The sequence below is a fragment of the Cervus canadensis genome, chromosome 8 (assembly GCF_019320065.1).
Source record: "Cervus canadensis isolate Bull #8, Minnesota chromosome 8, ASM1932006v1, whole genome shotgun sequence".
Classification (NCBI taxonomy): domain Eukaryota; kingdom Metazoa; phylum Chordata; class Mammalia; order Artiodactyla; family Cervidae; genus Cervus; species Cervus canadensis.
Genome location: NC_057393.1, coordinates 7,478,802 through 7,504,156, shown reverse-complemented (window position 1 = coordinate 7,504,156; position 25,355 = coordinate 7,478,802). Strand labels below are relative to the sequence as shown.

Here is a 25,355-nt window from a genome sequence, read left to right as displayed (position 1 = left end):
CAGTATGTACTGGTGTGCCCCTGTTCTGTTGAGAATTAGACTTATGAGCTAACCCAGAATCTCATTATCATGGAGTATGTTGAAATAGAGTCACGAGGATTGTAATCTTATTACTGAGCAAAATTCTGATGTGTCTAAACATTGATGATTCTTAAAACATAGGAGATATATTAGATTTAATTTTTTCTTACATAGTGTAAACATTTTGTTGTATTTGATGGAATGTTTTTCCCGTTCTCATAACTTCTGTTGAAAAGTAATATTCGTGGCAGTTATATTCTGTGTTTATGCCGATTATATTTTGGCCCCCTTACTATATACAGTGTTACATGCATCTGTCCACTCCAGAGTGTTAGATGTTAACTGTAGAGTGTAGAAATGTCTAAAACTTGTGTGTTGTTAAACATGTCAGAATGTATTGCTTTCGTTAACACTTTTTTCATTTTAACAATAATTAGTGTATAGGCCTTTTGCATTTTAAAATGGTCTTTTCAATTTATTTTGGTACTGGTATTAAAAATCATGTGTATGATGGTTTTTCTCAAGGAAGTGAATTACTAAGGTTTTATTGGTGGTGTTTTCTTCCTCTTATGTAAAGCGTTTCAATTCCAACGTGTGTCTGTATTGGGGAGCTTCCTCATGTCTCAACAGGTAATTCTCAAAACACCAGCAGGGTGCCTGAGAGGTCAACTGAATTCTGATACTGTCTACCCTGTAGGATTTGCAGGTTGAATCAAATCCTGTAGGTGAAGGAGTCAGTCCCAGAAGACCTCCCTCCACTTCAGATGCCAGAAGTCAGCCCCAAGCCCAGGTTGTTAATCTGTACTTCTGACTGGCTATAAATCAGAGGTTCCCATGACACTCCCACCCTCACGCACCCTGGGTTTGATAAATTTGTTAGAATACCTCACATAGCTCAGAGAAGCAGTTTACTTACCGGGTCACTGGTTTATTATAAAAGGATATGATAAGGGATACAGATGAACATCTAGATGTAAGAGATGTGTAGAGAGTAAGGTTTGGAGAAGGGGCATGGAACTTCCATGATGCTCTTTCCAAGTATGCCACTCTCCTCAAATTTCTGTGTGGTCACCAGTCTGGAGACTCTTGAAACCCTGGCCTTTTGGGGTTTTATGGAGGCCTTATTACATAGACATGGTTAATTAAATCATTGGTCACTGGGAGTCTCCCGCTTCTCTTCCCTCTCCCCTCTCTGGAGGTCAGGGTGGTATAGTGGGTGGAGCTGAACGTCACAACCCTCTGATCACATGGCTAGTTCCCCTGGCAGCCAGCCCCCACCTTGGGGTGGGATCCAAAAGTCACCTACCCTGATGTGTTTTCAGGAGCTGAGGAAAAGAGACCAAATATTATTTCATTGCTTTATCACTCAGGAAGTTTAAGGGTTTGGGGAAGCTGTGAGCCAGGAACAGTGGATGAAGGTCCAATATATATGTTTATACATATATCAGTTCAGTTCAGTTGCTTAGTCATGCCAACACTCTGCGACCCCATGGACTGTAGCACGCCAGTCTTTGCTGTCCTTCACCAACTCCTGGAGCTTACTCAAGCTTGTGTCCATCGAGTTGGTGATGTCATCCCACCATCTCATCCTCTCTTGTCCCCTTCTCCTCCTGCCTTCAATCTTTCCCAGCATCAGGGTCTTTTCCAAGGAGTCAGTTCTTTGCATCAGGTCCCAAAGTATTGGAGATTCAGCATCAGTCCTTCCAATGAATATTCAGGACTGATGTTCTTTAGGATTGACTGGATAGATCTCCTTGCAGTCCAAGGGACTCTCAAGAGTCTTCTCCAACACCACAGTTCAAAAGCATCAATTCTTTGGCACTCAGCTTTCTTTGTGGTCCAACTCTCAAATCCGTACATGACTACTGGAAAAACCATAGCTTTGACTAGATGGACCTTTGTTGGCAAAATAATGTCTCTGCTTTTTAATACGCTGTCTAGGTTTGTCATAGTTTTTCTTCCAAGGAGCAAGTGTCTTTTCATATTTCATGGCTGCAGTCACCATCTGCCATGATTTTGGAGCCCCCAAAATAAAGTCTCTCATTATTTCCATTGTTTCTCCGTCTGTTTGCCATGAAGTTCTGGGACCGGATGCCATGATCTTCGTTTTTTGAATGTTGAGTTTTAAGCCAACTTTTTCACTATCCTCTTTCACTTGCATCAAGAGGCTCTTGAGTTCTTCTTCGCTTTCTGCCCTAAAGGTGGTGTCGTCTGCATATCTGAGGTTATTGATACTTCTGGCAGTCTTGATTCCAGCTTGTGCTTCATCCAGCCCAGCATTTTCCACGATGTACTCTGCAAGTAAGTTAAATAAGCAGGGCGACAATAGACAGCTTTGACATACTCCTTTCCCAATTTGGAGCCAGTCCATTGTTCCATGTCTGGTTCTAACTGTTGCTTCTTGACCTGCATACAGTTTGCTCAGGAGGCAGGTCAGGTGGTCTGGTATTCCTGTATCTTGAAGGATTTTCCACTTTGTTGTGATCCACACAGTGAAATCTATGGCGTAGTCAATAAAACAGAAGTAGATGTTTTTCTGGAACTCTCTTCCTTTTTCCATGATCCAGTGGATGTTGGCAGTTTGATTCCTCTGCCTTTTCTAAATCCAACTTGAACATCTGGAAGTTCACAGTTCACGTATTGTTGAATCCTGGCTTGGAGAATTTTGAGCATTACTTTGCTAGCATGTGAGATGAGTGCAGTTGCGTGGTAGTTTGAACATTTTTTGACATTGCCTTTCTTTGGGATTGGAATGAAAACTGACTTTTTCCAGTCCTGTGGCCACTGTTGAGTTTCCCAAATTTGCTGGCATATTGAGTGCAGCACTTTCACAGCATCATCTTTTAGCATTCGATATAGCTCAACTGGAATTTCATCACCTCCACTAGCTTTGTTTGTAGTGATGCTTCCTAAGGCCCACTTGACTTTGCATTCTAGGATGTCTGGCTCTAGGTGAGTGATCACACCATTGTGATTTTTTTGGTAACAGTTCTTCTGTGTATTCTTGCCACCTCTTCTTAATATCTTCTGCTTCTGTTAGGTCCATACCATTTCTGTCCTTTTTCGAGCCCATCTTTGCATGAAATGTTCTCTTGGTATCTCTAATTTTCTTGAAGAGATCTTTAGCCTTTCCTGTTCTGTTGTTTTCCTCTATTTCTTTGCATTGATCAGTTAGGAAGGCTTTCTTATCTCTTTGCTATTCTTTGGAACTCGGCATTCAGATGGGTATATCTTTCCCTTTATCCTTTGCCTTTAAGCTTCTCTTTTTTTCTCAGCTATTTGTGAGGCCTCCTCAGACAGCCGTTTTGCCTTTTGCGTTTCTTTTTCTTGGGGATGGCCTTGCTCCCTGCCTCCTGTACAGCGTCACGGACCTCTGTCCGTAGTACTTCAGGCTCTCTGACTGTCAGAGCTTGTCCCTTGAATCTATTTGTCACTTCCATTGTATCATCGTAAGGGGTTTGATTTAGGTCATACCTAATGGTTTAGTGGTTCTCCCTAATTTCTTCAATTTAAGTCTGAATTTTGCATATATATATGTATGTATATGGCATCTGAATGATTATTTTTTCCCTATAAATCACAGTGTTGCATCCAGAAATACCTGTTGCTATGTGTAATTTTCTATAATGACTTTTTCAATTCCTAATTTTGATGTACAGTGTCTGGTCAAATGGAAGGAGTGTTGTGTAATAAGCCAAACAAAATTAACTTCAATGGAAGAAAAAGTCATGTATTAGTTTTTGAGAGATGGTAGTGTTGTGTACTGGAATGGATTTATACTAATAAAATTACAACAGCAAAAGAGAAAAGGAAATTCTTGACATAACAGACCACAATGATTTTATCCATTTATTCAGACACCTCAGTGACTGACTTTTTAACTTTAGAGGTAATTCAGGGTGTATGTTATTGTAAACAAGAAAAATAGAAACTTGTGTTTTCTAGTTCAGTAAGTACTCCTTTAGCCTTAAAAATTATTAATTTACTCTACCGAGGTATTTTACTGATGAATTGTCTGAAAACACAGAACATTAGGTATCTTGGAAAAATACAATATTAATGATGAGTTAGTGTCCAAATTTGTATTTTTTACTTGCCTGATACTTGACTTACTTGTAGGCACTTACCCCAGCCCTCTGGGTTTTCTCTGATGTACATGATTGAGTTAAAAAGTTTGGCAGGCAGAACAATATCCTCAAGCCCTCCAAAAGGCCTAAATCCTAGTCCGCAGGATCTATGAATACGCTGCTTTACTTGGCAAAAGATGTAGTTCAAGGGCCTTGAGATGGAGAGATTATCCCAGATGATCCTGGCGAGCCCAGTGTAATATGGGTCCTTAACCAGTGAAGGAGAGAGATGGGAGAATGAGATGAGGTTGGGCAGTAGCAGAGGTTTTAAGTGGTGCAGGGCTCTTGGCTAAGGAATGCTGGCAGCCTCTAGAAGATGGAAAAGGCACAGCTACCCCAGATTCTCCCTGTGAAGTGCACCTTGATTTTAGCCCAGTGAGACCCCTGTGGTACTTCTGACCTCTCCTAAATTTTAAGATAAAAAATTTGTATTAAGTCACTAGTGAAATTCCCTCAGTTATGTCTGACTCTTTGTGACCGCATGGATAGTCCATGGAATCCTCCAGGCTAGAATACTGGAGTGGGTAGCCTTTCCCTTCTCCAGGGGATCTTCCCAAACCCAGGGATCGAACCCAGGTCTCCTGCATTGCATGTGGATTCTTTACCAGCTGAGCTAAGTCACTAAATTTATAGCGGTTTGTTAGAAGCAGCAATAGGAAATTAACACAAAGGACATTTAAAATGGTTTTCCATTGGTATGCCACTTCTATAGACACTGGGCACAAAGTTCAGAGTCTGTTGGGAGGGTGACCATGCGTGTAGCCTCATGTTCACAGCCTGGCCTAAGACAGAGTCCAGCTCGGTCGGTTTCCTCCTTCAGCACAGAGAGGCTTACTGACTCGCCAGATGTGATGTCGCTACCTTGTTATCCTTTTCTAGACAAAGGTAGCATATAGGTGTGTTTGTAAGAAAAAATTCACTTGTATGTATCTGTAACCTTAGGTTACATTTGTAGCATTAATGGCTACCAGATGTATATGGGGGGGTGGGGTGTGTGTGTGTGTGTGGTGTGTGTGGTGTGTGTGTGTTGTGTGATGGTGGAGGTGCAGCGGCAGATTTCCCAAGCCAGTCTGTTGTTCCATGTCCGATTCTAACTGTGGCTTCTTGACCTGCATACAGTTTGCTCAGGAAGCAGGTCAGGTGGTCTGGTATTCCCATCTCTTGAAGAATTTGCCACAGTTTATTGTGACCCACACAATCATAGGCTTTGGCTTGGTCAATAAAGCAGAACTAGATGTTTTTCTGAAACTCTTGCTTTTTTTCTGTGATCCAGCAGATATTAGCAATTTGATCTCTGACTCCTGTGCCATTTCTAAATCCAGCTTGAACATCTGGAAGTTCTCAGTTCATATACTGTTGAAGCCTGGCTTGGAGAATTTTGAGCATTACTTTGCTAGCACGCAGAATGAGTACAGTTGTGCAGTAGTTTGAGCATTCTTTGGCATTGCCTTTCTTTGGGAATGAAATGGACCTTGGAATGAAAACTGACCTTTTCCAGTCCTGTGGCCACTGTTGAGTTTTCCAAATTTGCTGGCCTATTGGGTGCAGCACTTTTACAGCATTATCTTTTAGGATTTGAAATAGCTCAACTGGAATTCCATCACCTCCACTAGCTTCGTATGTAGTGATGCTTTCTAAGGGCTACTTGACTTCTCACTTTAGGATGTCTGGCTCTAGGTGAGTGATCACACCATTGTGGCTGTCTGGGTCATTAAGATCTTTTCTGTATAGTTCTTCTGTGTATTCTTGCCACCTCTTAATATCTTCTGCTCTGTTAGGTCCATACCAGCTCTGTCCTTTACTGAGCCCATCTTTGCATGAAATGTTCCCTTTGTATCTCTAATTTTCTTGAAGAGATCTCTGGTCTTTCCCATTGTATTGTTTTCCTCTATTTCTTTGCATTGTTCACTGAGAAAGGCTTTCTTATCTCTTTGCTATTCTTTGGAACTCTGCATTCAGATGAGTATATCTTTTCTTTTGTCCTTTGCATTTAGCTTCTCTTCTTTGCTCAGCTATTTATAAGGCCTCCTCAGACAGCCATTTTGCTTTTTTGCATTTCTTTTTCTTGTGGATGTCTACCTGGAAATAGCCTCAGATCCCACAGTTTAAGGGCTCAGTCCCACCAGATTGTCTCTCTTCTTTCCTTACCCCCTTCAGATGCCAGTACTAATCCAGGTTGTCACCTGTGTTTCTGACTGTAGACTATAAATCCTAGGTTTTGACAGTCACCTCCTTGAGTTCAATTTGTCGGAATGGCTTACAGAACTGGGGGGAAAATAGTTTACTTACTAGATTGCTGGTTTATTATAAAAAATATATGATTCAGGAATAGCCAGGTGGAGTAGATGCATATGGCATGGAATGGGAAGGGATTCTCACAGCACCTCCACAGGTTCACCAGCTTAGAAGCTCTCCAAACCCAGCACCAGGAATTTTTACGGAGGCACGATGGATTAAATCAATGGACACTGGTGATGGTTTCAACCTTCAGCCCATTCTCCGCCACCCCACCCCCCCGCCCCGCCCCCAGGAGGTGGTAGTGGGGTGGGGCTGAACATTCCAACCTTCCAGTCACTGGGTTGGTTCCCCTGGCAACCAGCCTCCATCCTTAGGGGCTTTCCTAAAAGTCACCTTATTAACATAAGCTCAGAGGTGTTTGAAAGGGCTTGCTATATGAGTAACAAAAGACTCCTATTTATTTCATCTTTATCATTCTGGAACTATTTAGGAACTGAGAACAAAACTAAGGACTGTAACAAAAGATGCCCTTATGGCTCTTAATAGGAAATTACAAGGGTTTTAGGAGTTATATGCCAGGAGTAGTAGATGAAGACCATATACTTCTTATTCACAGTGTGGTGGTGTTTTTTGTTTTTTTTTCCCCCTTGATTTGGTTGAAAGAAATGCTGTTACTGGGACTTTTGAATGGCGTTTGATGCCAATGAATATTAATGTTTTCAGTCTTCTTTTTTGAGTCAGCTAAATAAGTATGCCTAAGTGAAGTTTTTTGCCGTTTCCTAATACTATCACTTGGTAGTATTTCTCAGCATTCCATAGCTAGGGCACATTATTTGAGCTTGATTTTTAGTATGGTATTTCACTAGTATTTGTTCTGTTTGCTTTGCTGTGTTTGCTTATGTCTGATAAACTGCAGCTATTTCCATCTTTAGAATTTTTCCTGCCCTGTGGAATTGCTTAGTTTTAAGCTATGGTTATTCTTTAACTGCTGGACCATTTTATTTGCTTGTGAGGTTGCTTTTATTTTGATGCCAAGCTGTCCTCCTGAAAGATACTCTTATTTAGTATCCCTTTTTCCTTAATACATTGCTTTATGTATGAATGAATATGGAGCCTGCAAAAAAGGTCTTCTTAGTCTTTGGCATTCAAAACCATCACACTTTTTAAAAACATTAAAAAAATGATTTGAGTTGCAATATTCTATTAAAAGCTTTTAATAGAATCCAGAATATATGCAGACTCCTGCAGCAGATCTTTGGCACTACATCCTTAAAAGGAAAGCAGGCTGCTGCGATGCTGGCAGTGCCTTGTATGTCCTTGGTTAACTCTCTGTGATACTCTTAGTGTGAGATGTGTGTGTGTGTATAAGGATGGTGGTGTCTTTTCACTTCATACACATTTTTGGTAGTGGATCTCCTTCCTGTCCTAGGTAGTTGATGTTACAGGTAATGGAATTCTTTTCGGCACTGTGAAAGTAGTATTGTCTTCAGCTAGTTCTGTCTTATTTTTCTTAAAGTTTCAAAGGATTTACTTTTGTGCTTTTGGAACTCTTGTTTTAAAATAACATTTTAAGTCATGGTTTTTAAGTGAATCTTGGTAATTCTCCAATGTAAGATTGTAGTCTGGAGGGAATACACACTCATTTTAAGTATTTCCCCTGGCCAGTTCAGTGTGGCTTTTATAGTGCTTCCTGACACCTGGGATAAGAAAGAAGCTTCCAGGAATGCGTGTATCAAGGCAGATGGACGACAATGGCAGAAACAGAGCCCTGGCTGACTTTAGTCCCTGAGACGTGATTCTTGGCTTTTAGAAGTGATTGATTACACAGGCCTGCCAGCTAATAATGTGCCTCCTAATGGTGAGAAAGGGAATATGTCTAATGATTCTTGGTTGTATGATACTGACATTCGAATACGCGTCACTGATTTAGCAAAGGCTTTCTTTCTTTAAAAACATTATATTAAATGAACACATTGAACTATGAAATCCAAAAGTAGCATTTAAATATTAAGTATGAAAAGATATATTTAGACTCCAGGGAACTTTATTATTTACCATAAAATGACTTTAACTGTAAACAGTTAATAAGCTATACACAGAGTTACAAAAATCAAGCAGTTATAGAAAGAATTTATAAAGAAAAGCAAATTTCCTTTTCTCCACTTTCAGTTCTTTGTGGAGATAACCACACTTTCGCCCATCAGTGTTTCATTCTGAGAAATTTCAAAACCAGTAGATAAGTTACAAATATAATACATTGAACACCAAATGCTTTTGAAATAGGTTTTCCAGTTCTTAGTACTTTGCCACATTTTGAGCTTTCTTTCTTTCTTTTTTTTTTGTCTCCGTCTCTCTGTATGACTTTTTCCTGAACAACTTGAGAGTGCTCCAGATGTCATGACATTTGCCCCTAAATATTTCAGCATTGTATGTTTTAAGAACACATTTCTCCTATATAGTCACACAATATAATAAGCCAGAAATTTTAATATTTGAAGTCCATATTCAGCTTCACCATTAGTTTCACTGATAACTTTTGTTCCAACTCCACTCAGTCAAGGTTATTTAGTTGTTTTATTGCCTGTAATCTAAACAGTGCCTCAGGTGGTTTTTATTTTTGTTTTTTGTTTACTCATGTCATTACCATTTTCAAAGGCCAGACCATTTGTTTTACAGAATGAGCCTCAGTTTGATGTGATTAGGTGAAATATAAACATTTATCTTTTGAGAAGGAGGGAGGAACACTACATAGGTGATTTTTGAAGCAGGACCTCTAATATGTCTGAATATTGTCCTTCTGTTATTTTTTCTTTAAAAAAAATTTAATTGTGGTGAAATATACATAATAAAATTTGCCGTCCTCACTGCCACTCTCCTGTCGCTGTGAATTGGACTACTCTGGGTGCCTCCTAGAGGTGGAGTCATACGCTGTTTGTCCATCTGTGACTGGTTTATTTCATTTAGTGTAATGTCTTCAAGATTTATCCATGTTGTAACATGTGTCAGAATTTCCTTTTTTTTTAAGTTGGAATAATTCCATTTTATTTATATGCCTCACTTTGTCTATTCATTTGTGGATGGACGTAGCAGTATCTTCTTGTTTTATCAAACTTGACATTATATACTGACTTCCCTTATGAATTTAATTCATTTTTAAATAATAAAAGCAGAGCATCCTCATTGTAGAATATGTCAGAGGTAAGAGAAGCTGTGAAGAAAATACAGTTTATGCTATCTCTGTATAGAGGAAATCTTTCATGTATGTGTATTTTGTGCATCTTGAGTATTTTCAATTTTTAATGTTTTTATGTAAATGAAATAGTGTACATTCTTTTGTTGAATTTTACACTTTGAAGTAATTAAAATATTTTCATCTTTAAAAAAATGAATGTGTGCTATGACTTTGAGTTGCCGTACTTTGTTAACCTAGCTCTTATTACTGGTCTTTTATTTATTTGGAAATTTTTTATTATAATGTTTTGAGGAATAAAATTGCCAGCATTTCTGATGCTTTTCTTAGGTTCCCAGGAATGGGATAATAGGATCAAATGATGTAGATGTGTCAAAGGTATTTTATGCATATTAGTAAATTGCTTCCTGGAAGGACTGAACTGATTATATTCTCATCACTGTAAGAGACTGCTTGTATAGCTGTACCTTTGCTGATGTTTGTTATTAAAAGAAGCAAGCTATCTCATGTAGTCATTTGTATTTTTTTTTTAATTAATTAATTAATTTTTTGTCATACATTGATATGAATCAGCCATAGGTCATTTGTATTTTTTTCTGTGAATTGATTTGTCTTTTGTCTATTTTTCTTTGTGATTTTATTAAGTAGTAAGAAGTCTTTGTGAATATAAATAATGTTTATATTACAGATATGATACCAGTTATATTTGTTGAACATTTTCTTTACCTTTTTTTGTGGGGAGAGTGACAACATTTTGTCTTTTCACTGTCTTTATTTTTTAAACAGGATTAAAATATTTCTTTCAAGTAATTTCCATTTTGATTTATTAAATTCTGCTTTGATTTGGGTGGTTCTGTCTTACATAAAATAGTTCGGCATTTGTTTTGAGGCTCTTTATTTTGATTTTTGTTTTTTATATCAGTATCGCACTTCTGCTTAAACAATTATGGCTTTATTAGGTATCTTAAAATCTCAAAGGCAAATGTCCAACCTGTTCCACCCTCCCATTGCTTTTCAGAGTTGTCTTAATTTTCACCTTTTCTTTGTCCATTCATTTACACATTCAGATGATCATTGAGTATGCTCCTAAGCACGCAGAAAGAAGTCAGGGCTCTCAGTAAGTTTGTGGTCTGGTCAGTGTAGTGTGATAATTTCAGGAGAGGAAATGAAGGAGGCTAGAGCAGTAAGTATGTACCCTAATCTCATTGGGAAATTTGGAGAGGACTTTCAGGAAGAGATGACATCTAAGCCAGAACCTTAGAAGAAGGAAAAAAGTGTTTCTGTTAGAGGGAATTGCTTTTGTTAATACCCCAGAGGCTAGAGAGCATGGGCCATCCATTCGGTTGAAGTCTGCAGGTTGGAGTGTAGAATGAGAGCTGTGAGAGAGATGGCTGCAGGGTAATGCTGGACCTTTCAAGGCCTTTTAATCTGGTTAAAGATTTTAGCTCTAAGTGTAAGGGCAGTGGTAAACATTTGGAAGGGGACTGCCTTCATCTGCTGTGTGGTTGGGAAGCTCATTCCAGTCATTGTCTAGAGACTAGATTGGGAGGGGGCAGCACTGGAGGCAGGCAGATCATTTAGAAGGAAATTATGGCAGTCCAGATAAGAAAGAGTGCAGGCTTGACATGAGGTTGAGACAGTGGTGGATGGAATAAGGGGGGTATATTTGAGAGGGACTTTAAAAAGGTAGGATGGATAAAACTTCAAAGAATTGATATTGGAGTTGAGGTGAGAACTAAGAAAGATACTCCGGTTTTTGGCTTGGGCACTTGGGTTGGCTATCAGTATCATTTTTCTGAGACATCGAAGACATGAAGTTCTGTTTTAGGCGTGCTGTAGTGAGGATGTCTAATGAGTTGTTGGACATATGGGCTTGAAACTTTGGGGGAAAATTTACCACTCAGTTTTATGTGGATTTTTCTGTGGATTGTTGTGGGGCCCTGAGTGTTCACTGAAGCTGTAGAACCTTCTCTTGCAGTAGCAAATTATAGCAACTTCCTTGTTTTGTGCCTCTTTCTGAGGACCTTATCAGGATGAAATGAAACCTTTTCCAATTTGATCATTCTGTTCTTAATTCTATCAATATTTTGGCTAGAAGAAGAGTTATGTGGACATAATCTGAAAAGTATAAAGTTATGCCATGAGAGCTTTTCTTTTTATCTGTCTGCCCCTTTTAAAATGCTTGTTTACCTGCTCATTTTCTCACTTGTAAAAGAGAGTAGCCAGATTGTTCAGTTCCTCTTAGAAGGCTGATCTAAAATGGTATAACTTTAAACATCTAATGATTAGTTTTAAATTTGGCCAGGATAGTTTGACAGTAGAGCAGATGAAATTTTTTCTTGAAGAACTTTAATATCCCTTCAGTTGACTTTTTTTTTTTTTTTTTCAGTTGACTTTTTGACAACATTTTAAGTAACCTTTCTAATTTGAACTCACATTCATCTTTAACCCATTAACGTTGATTCTCATCTCTGATCGCCTTCCCAAAATAACTTTGTGACATGTTCCTTTCTACCCTTCCATTGTGCTTTTAGCAGTAATTTCTTCCTGCATGGCAAGATCTTCTTTCTTATGTAGGTATCTGTCAACTTCAGGTATTCTTTATGGTGACTGTGGGGATTTATATTTCCACAGCAGTTAACAATGATCAAAGATGTAAGGGGGTAAAAGCTCAAAAGTGTAAACTGCATTTATCATCACTTGTGATTAATAATAGAACATTTAAAGGAGTTCCTTAGATATTATTTTGACTTCCCTATCATTTGAATTTATTTTTCTAAAGAGGATGTTTCTGGGAGTTCCCTGGTTAGTGGTTAGGATTCTCAGTCTTCACTGCTATAGCCCGGGTTCAATCCTTGATTGGGAAATGGAGCCCACAGGCCACACGACGCAGACAAACGTAAATAGAGAGGATCTTTTCATAATGAAGTAAGTTTATTGAATGAATTGAATAGAAACTCATCTTGATACAGTGTAGGTTCAATTAAGAATTTGTTTCCAATTTATGATTTTCACATCTTGGTTTTTTGAAAAGGTATTATTGTTTATTAGCATTCTAGGAATAGAAATGGTAGATTTTAACTTGTTGCCATTGGTTATTATGCATTGGTGAAAAATGCATCTAGAAGGTGATTTCTTTGGTCTGCTCAAACTGTTTTTGGGATTGCCATGAGCTTGCATGTACTTAAGATACACCTAAAAATATTGAGGTCATTTTATTTAAAAAACAGCTTCTATTTGAGTATTGAAAGCGATGGCTGTGTCTGTCTTAAGTTCATCTTTGAACTGTAGCCAAATGGTTAGGAGTCTGTGAAGAACTGGGTGGTCAAGTTTCCTTTTTAGTATGCAAACACAGTTAAGGGAATTAGACTCGGAGTAGAGGAAAACTGTCCAGACATTGTAGCCACCAACATCTGCACCTTTCTACTGACCAGAGTAACCGGCATTCTGAACATTACCACTTAAAACTAACTTTTCTCTTTAAGGGCTCCTGAAATTGTGCCAGCTGACTCCAAGTCCACCCTGACCCCACAGCATAAAGCATGCTGTGATGTCACAGCTACCATAGAACTCCAGGGTAGTGTTGAGCTGGCCCATGTGGGCTCAGGTAAGTCCTGGCTTTTTTTTTACCATTTGGCATTCTTTTCAAAGTTAGTTACCATTATGATTTTATGTCAAAAGAAACAAGGCAAAACTTTGAAAACTGTGCCATATATGGGGGAAAAAATAAGTCTGTTTTCTAAATATCTATGAGCCAGCTCCATATTCTAACCAACGGAGTTCCATAGTAGCTGTGAAGTCCTCCGTGAGTTGTGACCTGTGACTTCAAAATATGTTAAATTCTTCTCCTGGCCCACCTTATGGAACAGTATGAGGTTGTTTTTTTTTTTTTTTTCTTTTTTTTCATTTCACTTTTTCCAAGGTCTCTGTTTTTAAAAGTATTTTAACTTTATCAGTAACTGCACCACCACTTAGCTAGTTGTGTGTTTCAATCAATTTTGAATGCATAATGGTACAGCCGATTAGTTTTATAAAGTTAATCTTCTCAGAGTGCCTTCAGCTGTCTTTTTAATGGGTTTTCATAACATGGGCTTCCCTGGTGGCTCAGAAGGTAAAGAATCTGCCTGCAGTGCAGGAGATCTGGGTTCAGTCCCTGGGTTGGAAAGATCTCCTGGTGGAGGAGTGATTACCCACTCCAGTACTCTTGCCTGGAGAATTTTATGGACAGAGGAGCCTGGTGGGCTACAGTCCATGACGTCACAGAGTCAGACACGACTGAGTGACTAATGCTTTCACTTTCACTTGGAGTAGGAGGGGACAGAGCATGTAATATGTGTTCGTTAAATTTTCAGATCAACATATTACAGAGAAAGAAGCTTCCGTTAACTGTTGGAGTTAATGTGAGATGTCAGTAACCTAGAAAGCTTGTATATGTTACCTCTTTCTCTTCTGCTGGAACTTTCCCATTTTTTCCAGGTCTTTGTTGCATTAAGTGAGGTTTTACCACTTAGATTTATTTACTGTATTTTCCTACCTACCACTTCTTTTACCTTTTTCCTGCTTTCCTTTTATTCCCTAATGTTAAAAGGTGGTAAAAATGTTATCTGAAGGACTCAAAGACATTTTCTTAGTTACTTTGCATATAATCTGATGCTTTTTTCTCCCTAAGAAAATATGTGGTAGCTAAAACTTAAATTATATCAGTATAGGCCAGATCCTTTAGACACCACGTTTACAGTGAAAACCCATCTGTGAAGAAACTTTCATCACTAGCTCCTCTTGAGCAGTGTGTAAGTGATACACAACAAACATTTGGACAGTTCATTGACATTCTCGTGAAATTTGATTTGTAATAAATTTACTGATCTTTTGGGGCCCAGAATTTACCAGTAACTGAAACTGTGAACTCTTAATTATGGTTAATGAAAAGAATGGAATTATGTATTCCTAAAATATTAGACAGTGAAGTATTTTTCTTTTAAATATTATTTTGTCCCTGTAGTTGAATTTGTGTTTTTCGTGTTCTGAAAAGTTTGGAGATTTATTTTATGCTGTGAAGAATAGAGAACAAGATCTCTGTTCACCTTCATTTTCTGCCCTCCTGTGTATGTTCCATACTAAGGGCAGCAGCATTTCCTATTTGCAGTTTAATGCAGAGCTTGTGGTCAGGGGAAGTAATTGTTTTTGAGATCTTGGATTAGGCCAAATAGAAATTCGGTTTTTATGTATATATGTCAGCTTTATTGAGATGCAATTCACATACCATGCAGTTCATCATTTGAAGTCCTGTTTTTGATAAAATACACGAAGTTTGAAGGCAGACTGTAAGTCATAATTCCAAAGCACAACTGCTGAGTTTGTTGTGCTGTTTGGACTGTACCCCTCCCCACCTTTGACTGGCTAGTTAGTTTCTAGTTACAGAAATCCCTCAGAAACATTAGAGAGGAAATGAATTCTTGAGCAAGTATTTCTGAGGTGAGATCCTTCCAGACATCAGCTGTGTGATGAATTAACTAAAAATAGCGAAGACAGCAATTCTTCTTCAACCAAAAAAGCATAGTTTCTGTGCTTTTTTGGCCTTTACTTTTAGATTACCTCATCTTTGGGAAACAAAAAAATATGTGTGTATATATACACACACACACTATCTCTTATGCATATGTGTGTATGGTCTAGGTCTTCCTCTTTTATCTTTTCAGGTAAATCGATCAGACTTTTTGGTCCTTTTGTTGCTTTTCAAAGTGCTTAGAACATTTTTTATATCATACAAAATTTTATAGATGCATATAATTTTAGGTTGAAGCTAAAAACTAAAAGGTACAGTGATACTGCACCTTGGAGTAGTTAATAGCTTTGCTAGAGCTGAAGTGAAAAGTTGTTGCCTTCGTAAGGAAGTAGTGTATACATGAAAAGAAATGGAACAGGGCATGTTCAGTTTTTAAAAAAGCTGCATAAAAATTATTCGAAATGTTATGAACCCTACTAGATTATTCTCACCTGTTCATTAAAACAGGTAGATATTAGATTTCTGTGTCTGATCTCCAGGCTTGTGCTTTTGAGAAGTCCACCTCCTTTTATCTCATGCCAGCTACATTACGTTTCAGTTCTGATGACGTCTCCAAGGCGCTGTGCCTCATAAGGTTTTGTTGAAGTCCTTTATGTATTGCAGTGGGAGCTACAGCTGTCCTGAGGTGTTTATGTCGAGGAATGTATTAACTTATATTGCTGTGAAATAAAAATTTAGGAAGGTATTATCATTTGAAACCATGGGTTCTTAACCTGAAAAATGTTGTGTTTCACGGGTTGGGGTCATCTTTCTGGGGAGAGGATCTAGTTTTGCAGAAGGGATCTTTGGTCCCAGAGTTGCAAAACTTTGAAGCTGGCTTTTCATGGCTCACAAATATGATGAAGGGCTGTTTTGAGTATAGGAATCAGGTTTTTACATTTCTCACATTGCCTGGCATATTGCTCTGTGTGTCATGGGCATTCAGTGAATGTGGGAAATATCATTTTAAAGCTTTGTTATTTTCAATAACGGGAGATTGTTGCATTGAACCAGTCTATTACACTTTAAGGAATGTCTTATTTATTTTATTCCTAATTCAAGATAGCAGTTTAAAATGCAAGTATACTAAGAATATTTTTAGCTAGTAGTAGCATTTTATGTAACAAATTTCTCTTGATATAATTTAGGAAACAGTTATCTAGTCCTGCGGTCTTGGGGTGTGTGTATGTGTGTGTGTACCACGATTTGTGGTAAATGTGACGCTAACCTGCACCTTCATTTTTTTGCCAAGGTTATTTGCTTATTATTCACTGATGTACTGTACTTACTAAATAAGATTTCTGTTATTACCTAACATTAATTTGTGTTAAGAATAATAACATGGTTTAATGGGAACAGAAAGTTCTTTATGGATTTGGAAAAATTGGAAACTTGTTTTGTACCTCTACCCCCAACTGGCTTATCGCATTTTGTTTTAGCATATTTCTATTCAAAATTACCTAGCTCAAGTTTTGCTGTATTAATAATTTAATAATTCTTAATGGGTATAGGGAAGACTTGACTGTGAGAAATTCTGAAATCAGAGTATTGCTAACTTTTACTTACATTAAACATTTATTTTAACTGCTCTTAATTGTCTCAGTTAACAGCAATGTGGAAGGAAGGCTCAGCATTTACTTTGATTCAACTTTAAAAATGCAGCATAGGGACACCCCTGGTGGTCCAGTGGTTAGGATTTGGTGCTTTTACGGCCATGGACCGGGGTTTGATCCCTGGAGAGGAACTAAGGTCCTGCAAAGCCACTCGGTGCAGCCATAAAAAGGGAGGGGGCAGAATAAAGGGCAGAACTTGCCCAACAGCGGCAGCAGGCACATCCTTGTCTCCTTGGTTTCTGCAGAACCAGGACTAGCAAACAGGGGCTTTAATGTCTTCACAGTAGATGGTTGATCTTTGATCCTCTTAATATATTCTAATAATTTCTCTGAACTTTACCAGAGCATGGAGCCAACACTAATGGGATGGTAAGTGTCCAGCTAGGCAGTTTAGTTCTGGAAGGAAATGAAAGGGAAAGGAATACACTGTAATTTTCTTTGTATTCTTTAGGACATTTGAATGATGCCCTGGGATCCAGGAAGCACAAGGAATCAGAGTTTTGAGTGACTGCTACAGGCTTGTGCTTTTTGAAGAAAAATAGAATTAAACTTGTTTTCTGTCCTGATGCTTGTTTTAGGTGTTGTAGAAGGTGATTTAGCTGCTATTGAAGCTTACAAATCGTCGGGAGGGGACATCGCCCGCCAGCTCACTGCAGATGAAGTCCGCTTGCTGAATCGCCCTTCTGCTTTCGATGTTGGCTATACTCTGGTACATCTGGCTATACGTTTTCAGAGGCAGGATATGCTAGCAATATTGCTTACAGAGGTGAGTGTGGCATTCTGATTAAATATTCTTTTATATGAAGGAAATGTGTTCTTTAGTTTTCATTTTTGATGTTTTAATATTTCTCAGTTCTTAAATGTTTTAGATTTGATCAGCCCTCTTTTAAAAATGACATTTAAAATTAAGAGACTAACAAGGGATTTGTGTTTTTTAAAACAGGACATTTTGCCACAATGATTGAGTCATATGTTTGATTTTGAAAAAACCGAAATGTATTAGTAATTCATTCAGCTAACATATTTATTGAGTACCTACCATGTTGAAGGCACTGGGCATAAAGAGGTGTAATGGTGAAGACATTGGCTCCTCCATCAGTGAATCTCCAGTTACAGTGATTCGGTACAGAGTGCAGTTTCATAGATGTAAGTGCCAGATGCTGTGGGGAGGACTTGAGAAAGTGTTTTGCGGTATCTTACTTACCTTCTTACCCACAGCAGGTAACGTTTTAGCTGAGATCTGAAGGAGTAGGATGAGTTAGCTTCAGAATAGGTAGAGATGAGAAAGGCATTGAGGAAGCTATTCAGAGGCAGGGGTGGTGGTGTTTGTGTTGAATTCAGAGCTGGTGGGTAGCTCAGTGTGGTTGTATGGCGGATGGGAAGTGAGAGACAAGTAGGGGATGCAGTGTGAAAGATCTTCTAGGCCAAAGAATTGGAAGGTTTTTCTGAGGGCAGTTAAAGGCTTTGAACAGGGTTAGGCAGAGGGACAGCAGAGTGACAAGGCCAGAGTGTTTTGGCTGCTGGAATTAGAGAGGGGCAGACCTGGTTAGGACGCTGCAGTGATGCTGGCAGGGATTCTGTTGGGACAGTAATGGCAGTGGCTGGTGTGAGGGAGATGCTGAAGATGCTAGCAGAATTACGTGGATGGATTGGCTGTGGGGAGTAACGGTGGGTAGGGGTCAAAGTGGCATCTGGGTTTTTAGAGTAGATAGCCTGGTAGATGTTACAAGTAACAGGTTGGAGTGAATAATTAGAATGTGACTGTATCATCCAGGTAATTTTTTTTTTTTAATAAGAGAAATAGGGTAAAAGTGCAGAGCGCTCGATTAGTTGTGGATTCAAATCCATTATGGTCAGTATATGCCTTCTGTGTGTGCTTGTTTGCATATTTGAACTCTCCAGTGTCTGGAAAATTTTATGCACAAAGCATAAAGTGGGAGGAGTGGTTAAGAAATATGAATGTTAGGTAGAAGCACGATTGAGACGGCTTGCCATTGTGTTTAGTTTGCCTAAGAGTCCAGTTAAACCAGGGGCAAGATAGGGCTTGAGAGACAGTCTTGGCTGAAAACAAAGGGCAGGCTTACTGAAGATAGGGCTTCCCTGGTGGCTCAGATGGTAAAGAATCTGCCTTTAATGCAGGAGACCTGACTTCGATCCCCAGGTTGGGAAGACTCCCTGGAGAAGGGCATGGCAACCCACTCCAGTATTCTTGCTTGGAGAATCCCATGGACAGAGGATCCTGGCGGGCTATAGTCCATGGGGTCACAGACAGTCAGACACGACTTAGTGACTAACACGCTACGGAGGATAAGGGAGAAGGGGACTGTTTGAAAGGCGGCTCTGTGATTAGAGAGACTAGTGTTCTGGAACATGGGATGGAACAGTTCGAGGTAGTTTCTGTAGTGTCTTGAGGCCTGGCTACACTTGTGTTGTGACACCCGGTTTTGTATCAGACGGGACGGTGTGTGGAGTTACAGTCGCTGGTGGTGGCTGGAGGCAAGAAGAAGGCAGCTGTGAACCAAGATGCAAGTCTTCAGTGGTGTGCTTCCTGGGTGGCTCAGTGGTGAAGAATCCGCCTGCCAATGCAGGAAACGTGGATTTGAGCCCTGGGTTGGGAAGATCCCCTGGAGAAGGAAATGGCAACTCCAGTATTCTTGCCTGAGGAATCCCATGGACAGAGGAGCCTGGCGGGCTACAGTCCGTGGGTTCCCAAGAAGCCGGACACAGCTTGGCGAGTAAGCAGCAACAGCAGCGGGTTGCACTCCGGCTGGCAGAGGTCTCTGAGGAGGCTCTGGGGGGCTGGTGCAAGCCATCAGCCTCCTGACAGCATTCTGAGGACTAACAGTGGGAAGACAGTAGGACCCCAGTGTATTTATTTACAGCTGGGTAACAAATCCTCTCAAAGCTTAGCAGCTTACGACAACAAACACTAGTTATCACAGTTTCTGAGAGTAAGGAATCCAGGAGCAGCTTAGCTGAATGATTTTGGCTCAAGGTCTCATGAGGTTCCAGACTGCCAGGGCTGCCATTGTCAAGAGGCTCGACTGGGGCTAGAGGCTGTGGTTCTGAGTACACTCACATGGGTGTTGGCAGGAGGCTTCAGGGCCTTGTCCCGGGGGCCTGTCCACAGGGCTGCGTCTCATGTGCTGGCTGGTCTCTCCTTGCGCAAGTGAGCCGAGAGAGTGTGAGAGACTGAGTGAGGTGGAAACCACAGTGTCTTTTCTGTGTAGCCTAATGTAGGAAGTGATACTCCATCATTTCTGCCCTATTCTGCGGTGCACATGGACCAGCCCTGGCACACACCACGAGGGAGGTGGAAAGGACGCGTGTTCTAGGGAAAGAACAGAATCGGTGGTGGGATTTAGTCTCCGTGGTGTGGGCACTCCACAGGACAGAATCCAAGGGGCCAGAAGGGAGAGCATGAGTCTGGGCTGAGGGCTGTGTCTGCAGACAGGGCACAGAGCCAGCCAAGGACTTCAGGGATGAGACCAGGAGAGTGTTACATTTTGGGAACATGTGTCTGGGGCTGGGGGCTACTTAATTGGACTTTAAACCATGATCCCTGTATGTAGTCTGGTGGAATAAATGGACTTCTTTTCAAACTGTTGTTTTTAAATATATAAAATAGAAAGCAGGTTTGCAAAGGAAATTAGTTACATTGAAATATGTAGTTGTTAGAATATTAAATTTGTGATGTATAAGAACATGCATTTTAAATGCAGGCAAGTGAAATGAAAGATTTAAATTTAATTGAACTTCCTGTTCTAGTTCATGGACCCTTCCCAAGTTCATGGGCCCTAAATTAGCTAGTAGGCTAAGGAGCTGACAGAGAGTCATGAGGCCAAAGAGGCTAGGAGATGAGGGGCAGGCTTCAGGGGCGTGTGCTTAAGGATGGTGGCGGGAGGAGAAGGTTAGCAGTGAGTCACTAGCTGTAAGGTTTCTTTTGGGGTGTTCAGTGTTCAAAATCTCCCTGGGATTTTGCAAAGCGGCTGAGGGTTAGCAGTTTTGAAAAAGCTATTTTTTAGTTTACTTTTGAGATCTACTTTAATGCTGTTACTTGAGAAATAGTTATATTCTGAAAATACTTCATACTTTTCCACAGTTTGTTGCTTAGGTTGGGCTCGTGGAGTTCAGGTGTGGTGTCAACTTCACTGTCAGTGTTATTCCTGGCCAGTAACATTTAGAACTGAATTTTCATGCAGGCATTTTCCAAAGGGGATGTCTGATGGTTGTAATGGGTATGCAGGGTGTTCGCAACACTGTTTACTTACCTAAGTAGTAATTACAATTAAGTGTGTCCATGTATGTTATGTAGATGACAGTAGCATAAAACTGTGTGTGTGGCTTTACTGGAAGACCTGCTGCTCCAAGCCCCACCTGTGACTGACGTCTGCTCAGGAAGGTGGCCCAGGTTAGTGGCTGCTGCTGCAGTGACAGAGTGGAGGGTCACAGCACACTCATTTCCTCTCGAGTAGGTGGCCGCTCGCCGTGGGTTTCAGAATTCTCTGTGTATAGATTTCTTGAACGCCACAGAGGAATACAACTTAAATGTAAGATGATGCCTTTTCATCCTTTGCTGTTGTTCATCGTTTAAAAGGACAGGAGAGTCCCTGCTCAGGTTTCTCCCTGTTGAATTCTACTACTACAGAGCTTTGTTGTCCGCTCCACACTTGGGGAAGCCAGATGCTTCTAAAAAAGTACAAAATTACAGGGACTGCCCTGGGGGTCCAGTGGCTGAGACACTTTGACTGCAAGCGCTGTGAGTTTGATCCCTGGTTGGGGAACTAAGATCCCGAATGCAGCTTGGAATGGCCAAAAAATAGAAGAAGAAAAAAAGACTTATAGCAAGTGGCGAGGGATTTAAGGTGATTGGGAACTAATCCTTTAAAAATGTCATGCTTTCTTTAAGTCCACGTACTTGAAGTAACTTCTTACACAGCAGGAGTTTCTACTTCCCTCTGTCTCGGTGAGCCGGAAGTCCCTGTTTAAGGATGTTTTTGTCAGGGTCCTGACGGTTATTCTTACTTTGTTTTCTGTCCTCATTCCCCCTCTGGTGGTGAACCTTTGTGAACAACTCTGTTTCACATACATTTTTATATGCTTGTTTGTTATTTCCTTGGGATAAACGCCACTAAAAAGTAGAATTACTGAATCGAGAGGGTAAAGCATTTTTATCACTTTTCCAGGAAAGTTGTACCGATATAGACTCCTACTGTTGAGGACATAACGCCAATATTTCATATATTTAAAACAAAAACACCTTAAGTTACTGGAAAGTTTTGGTAATTTCTTTTTAATGCTGTTGATTTCTGCTTCCAATGGTGAATGAGATGTAGAGGAAAGTTTCTTTTGTATTTAAGGTGTCTCAACAAGCTGCAAAGTGTATTCCCGCAATGGTGTGTCCTGAACTGACAGAGCAGATCCGTCGTGAGATCGCTGCCTCTCTTCACCAGAGAAAGGGGGACTTTGCTTGCTATTTCCTAACTGACCTTGTTACATTTACATTGCCAGCAGGTAACTCCACATCTCTTTGTGAAAACAAATTTCCACTTTATTATATTCTTTCAATGTCTGAATGAAAATGATTCTGTTAGAAAACAGATAGCCACAATTAGTAGATAGTAGCTATCTTACAGATACAACAGTATCCTATTTTACTGAAAGTAATCAATATATAGTCTGTTTATAAACTAATGCTATAGAGTTGAGAGGAAGACAGCAGCTGGTAATAACTGACTTCATTGTGGGCCTCAGCTATTTTTAAAAATCTGTTTATCCATTTCTTTTTCTCTTTGTTTGAGAGTGTTATGAATCAGCTTTTTTCTTTTTCTTTTCACTTGTGTTTATTATTTTTAAATTAGATAACTATTGGTTACCTGATACTAGGAGACAAGATCAGAACATGGGTTTTTGATGGGTAGATACAAATTATTTGAATCAAAGATACCGGCATTCTTTTGGAAGTGTCATTACTGTACTTCACTCATTATGTTAATTTCTACTATATTTGTGAAGCAACTTTTTATTTTCCAGTTCCATGACAAGTGGAAATGTTTTCCAGGTTGTTTTTCCTCAATTGACACTGAATAAATACACTGAACACTTAAAGTTTCTAAGTAAAACTTATATTTTGTTTTGGGTATTCCTAGCTTTCTATTTTAAGCTTATATTAAGATGTGAGCAGAGATATTTACAAAATCAGACAAATTTCATTTCAAATGCACTCTATATATTTAAACTTACTACACTGAGTGATTAGATTTTATTTTGAATTGAAAATAGTTCTGTAGTTTAAAAAAATGTTGTAAGGGTAATCATGCTTTTTATTGTAGACTACTCAATTAGTAAACCAAATAGAGCATAGAGAATTTCAGGAAGGTGAGAAAAACAGAAATTTGTGTGCCAAAATGAATGGTACATTGACTATCATAAGAAGATTCTTAAGTCTGCAAAAACAGTTCTGAGCAGAGATTGAGTGTTGGGGGGCGGGGGTGGGCAGAAAATAGACAAAATTTGTTTGTTGTTATTTTGAGTATCAGAGACTTCGGTTCTGTTTTTTTTTTTTTTCTTTTCCTCCTTTTTCAGCTTTATTAAATTGTCATTAACATAGAAAATTGTAAGATTTTTAAGATACACATTGTGGTGATTTGGGGCTTCCCTGATAGCTCAGTTGGGAAAGACTCTGCCTGCAATGCAGGAGACCCCAGTCCGATTCCTGGGTTGGGAAGATCCGCTGGAGAAGGGATAGGTTACCCACTCCAGTATTCTTGGGCTTCCCTTGTGGCTTGGCTGGTAAAGAATCTGCCTGCAGTGTGGGAGATCTAGTTTGATCCCCTGGAGAAGGGAAAGGCTGCCCACTCCAGTATTCTGGCCTGGAGAATTCCATGGTGATTTGATTCACACATAAATTGTGAAAGGATTCCCCCCCCCCCGCTGTTAGTTAACACACTTATTACCTCACACTGTATTTATCTGTTTATATTTTGGGTGAAAACATTTATGTTTTGTTCTCTTAGAGAATTTCAAGTGTACAATACAGTGTTACTGATTATCATCACTATGCTTTACATTAATTCCTATCCTTGTTCATCTTATGACTTATAGTTTGTACTTTTCACCAGTTTCTCCCTATCTTTTTTTTCTTTTTAAGATCCATATATAAGTGATGCCAAGCAGTATTTGTCTTCCTCTGTCGAACTTATTTCGCTTAGCATAACATCTCCCGAGGCCCTTCTATATATTGCAAATGGCACGATTTTTTCTTTCTCATGGCTTAGTAACCCATCTACTTTATATTTATTCACCCATTGATAGACACTTAGGTTGTTTTCATATGTTGGCTATTTTGAGTAACACTGCAGCTAGCATGGGGGTGGGTACAGGTTTGTCATTTCCCTTGTCTGTATACCCAGAAGTGAGTTTGCTGGATCATATGATAGTTTTATGTTTTTGAGGATCCTCCATAACATTTTCCATAGTGGCTTCTCCAGTTTACATTCCCACCAGTGGTGTGCAGGGGTTCCCCTTTCTCTGCATTCTTGTCAGTATTTTTTATCTCTTGTCTTTTTGATAATAGCTGATTATTATTACTGGTTCAGATGCTTTTCTTACTGTTTGTAGATAGATCACTGTTTTGATAATGAAGTACAGAAAGGAAATATTCTGCACCTCATATACACAACTCATGAGATACATGCATATTTTTTAAAGGATGCTACTTGACAGTCTTCAGTGGAAAGGGAGTTATTTTAGAGGAAGTTACTGTTCGATATTGGCATCAAGTTTTTTAAGTTATGAGGCATTTAAAGATTTTTTTAAATAAGGTTTTTCTTTGTAGATATTGAAGACTTGCCTCCAACAGTCCAAGAGAAATTATTTGATGAGGTGCTTGATAGAGATGTTCAGAAAGGTAAGCATGAAACTAATGAGTATAATTTAATTTTTAGTGATTTCAATAAATGTTTTGCTCTGCTCTGTAAGCTTTGTAGTAGTTTGGTGTATAGTCATCATATTTTATTTCTACTTTAAACTGAAAATGTATAAAGTCCTTAAGAACAGTATTGTATTATGCTGTTAAAACAGCTCATTCATTCACAGCTCATAATTGTGGTAGAGTGAATAAAGGTATGAAAGTTTTAAAATCTTGGTTTTGTGTTTCCTATTCTAGGATGAGTATTTTTTCATAGTATACATTTTAAGAAAATAAATTATAAAGAATTAAAAAATTAAATAAATTATTCTAGGGCCTCAAGATGTTTCCATTACTTAAAAGGTTTATGTTTCAATTGATCAAAATTTCTAGCTGTTATTAGTATATTGCATATACATTTTTTAACACTTTAGAGAATAGTTTTTCTTCCAAGGGCTTCCCTGGTGGCTCAGATGGTAAAGCGTCTGCCTGCAGTGTGGGAGACCCGGGTTCAATCCCTGGGTCGGGAAGATCCCCTGGAGAACGAAATGGCAACCCACTCCAGTATTCTTGCCTGGAAAATTCCGTGGTCTGAGGAGCCTGGTAGGCTACAGTCCATGGGGTCGCAAAGAGTTGGACATGACTGACTGACTTCACTTTCTTTCTTCCAAATAGAATATTTCTAAATTGCAGAAGAATGAAACTGAACATG

The 25,355-nt window shown here is 39.3% G+C and overlaps 1 protein-coding gene across 5 annotated transcripts in view; it reads left to right on the top strand.

The window, feature by feature from the left end:
* ZRANB1 (zinc finger RANBP2-type containing 1) overlaps nt 1–25,355 on the top strand; it is a 72,459-nt gene that overhangs the window by 32,696 nt on the left and 14,408 nt on the right. For 4 of the 5 annotated variants that reach the window (XM_043475151.1, XM_043475149.1, XM_043475150.1 and 1 more), the window contains 3 exons: nt 17,313–17,500; nt 22,095–22,248; nt 24,572–24,643. In XM_043475151.1, the coding sequence (XP_043331086.1) occupies nt 17,313–17,500; nt 22,095–22,248; nt 24,572–24,643 (414 nt within the window). Of the gene's footprint in view, nt 1–13,061; nt 13,184–17,312; nt 17,501–22,094; nt 22,249–24,571; nt 24,644–25,355 lie in introns of all 5 variants that reach the window. The other variant, XM_043475153.1, reaches the window with a different exon arrangement.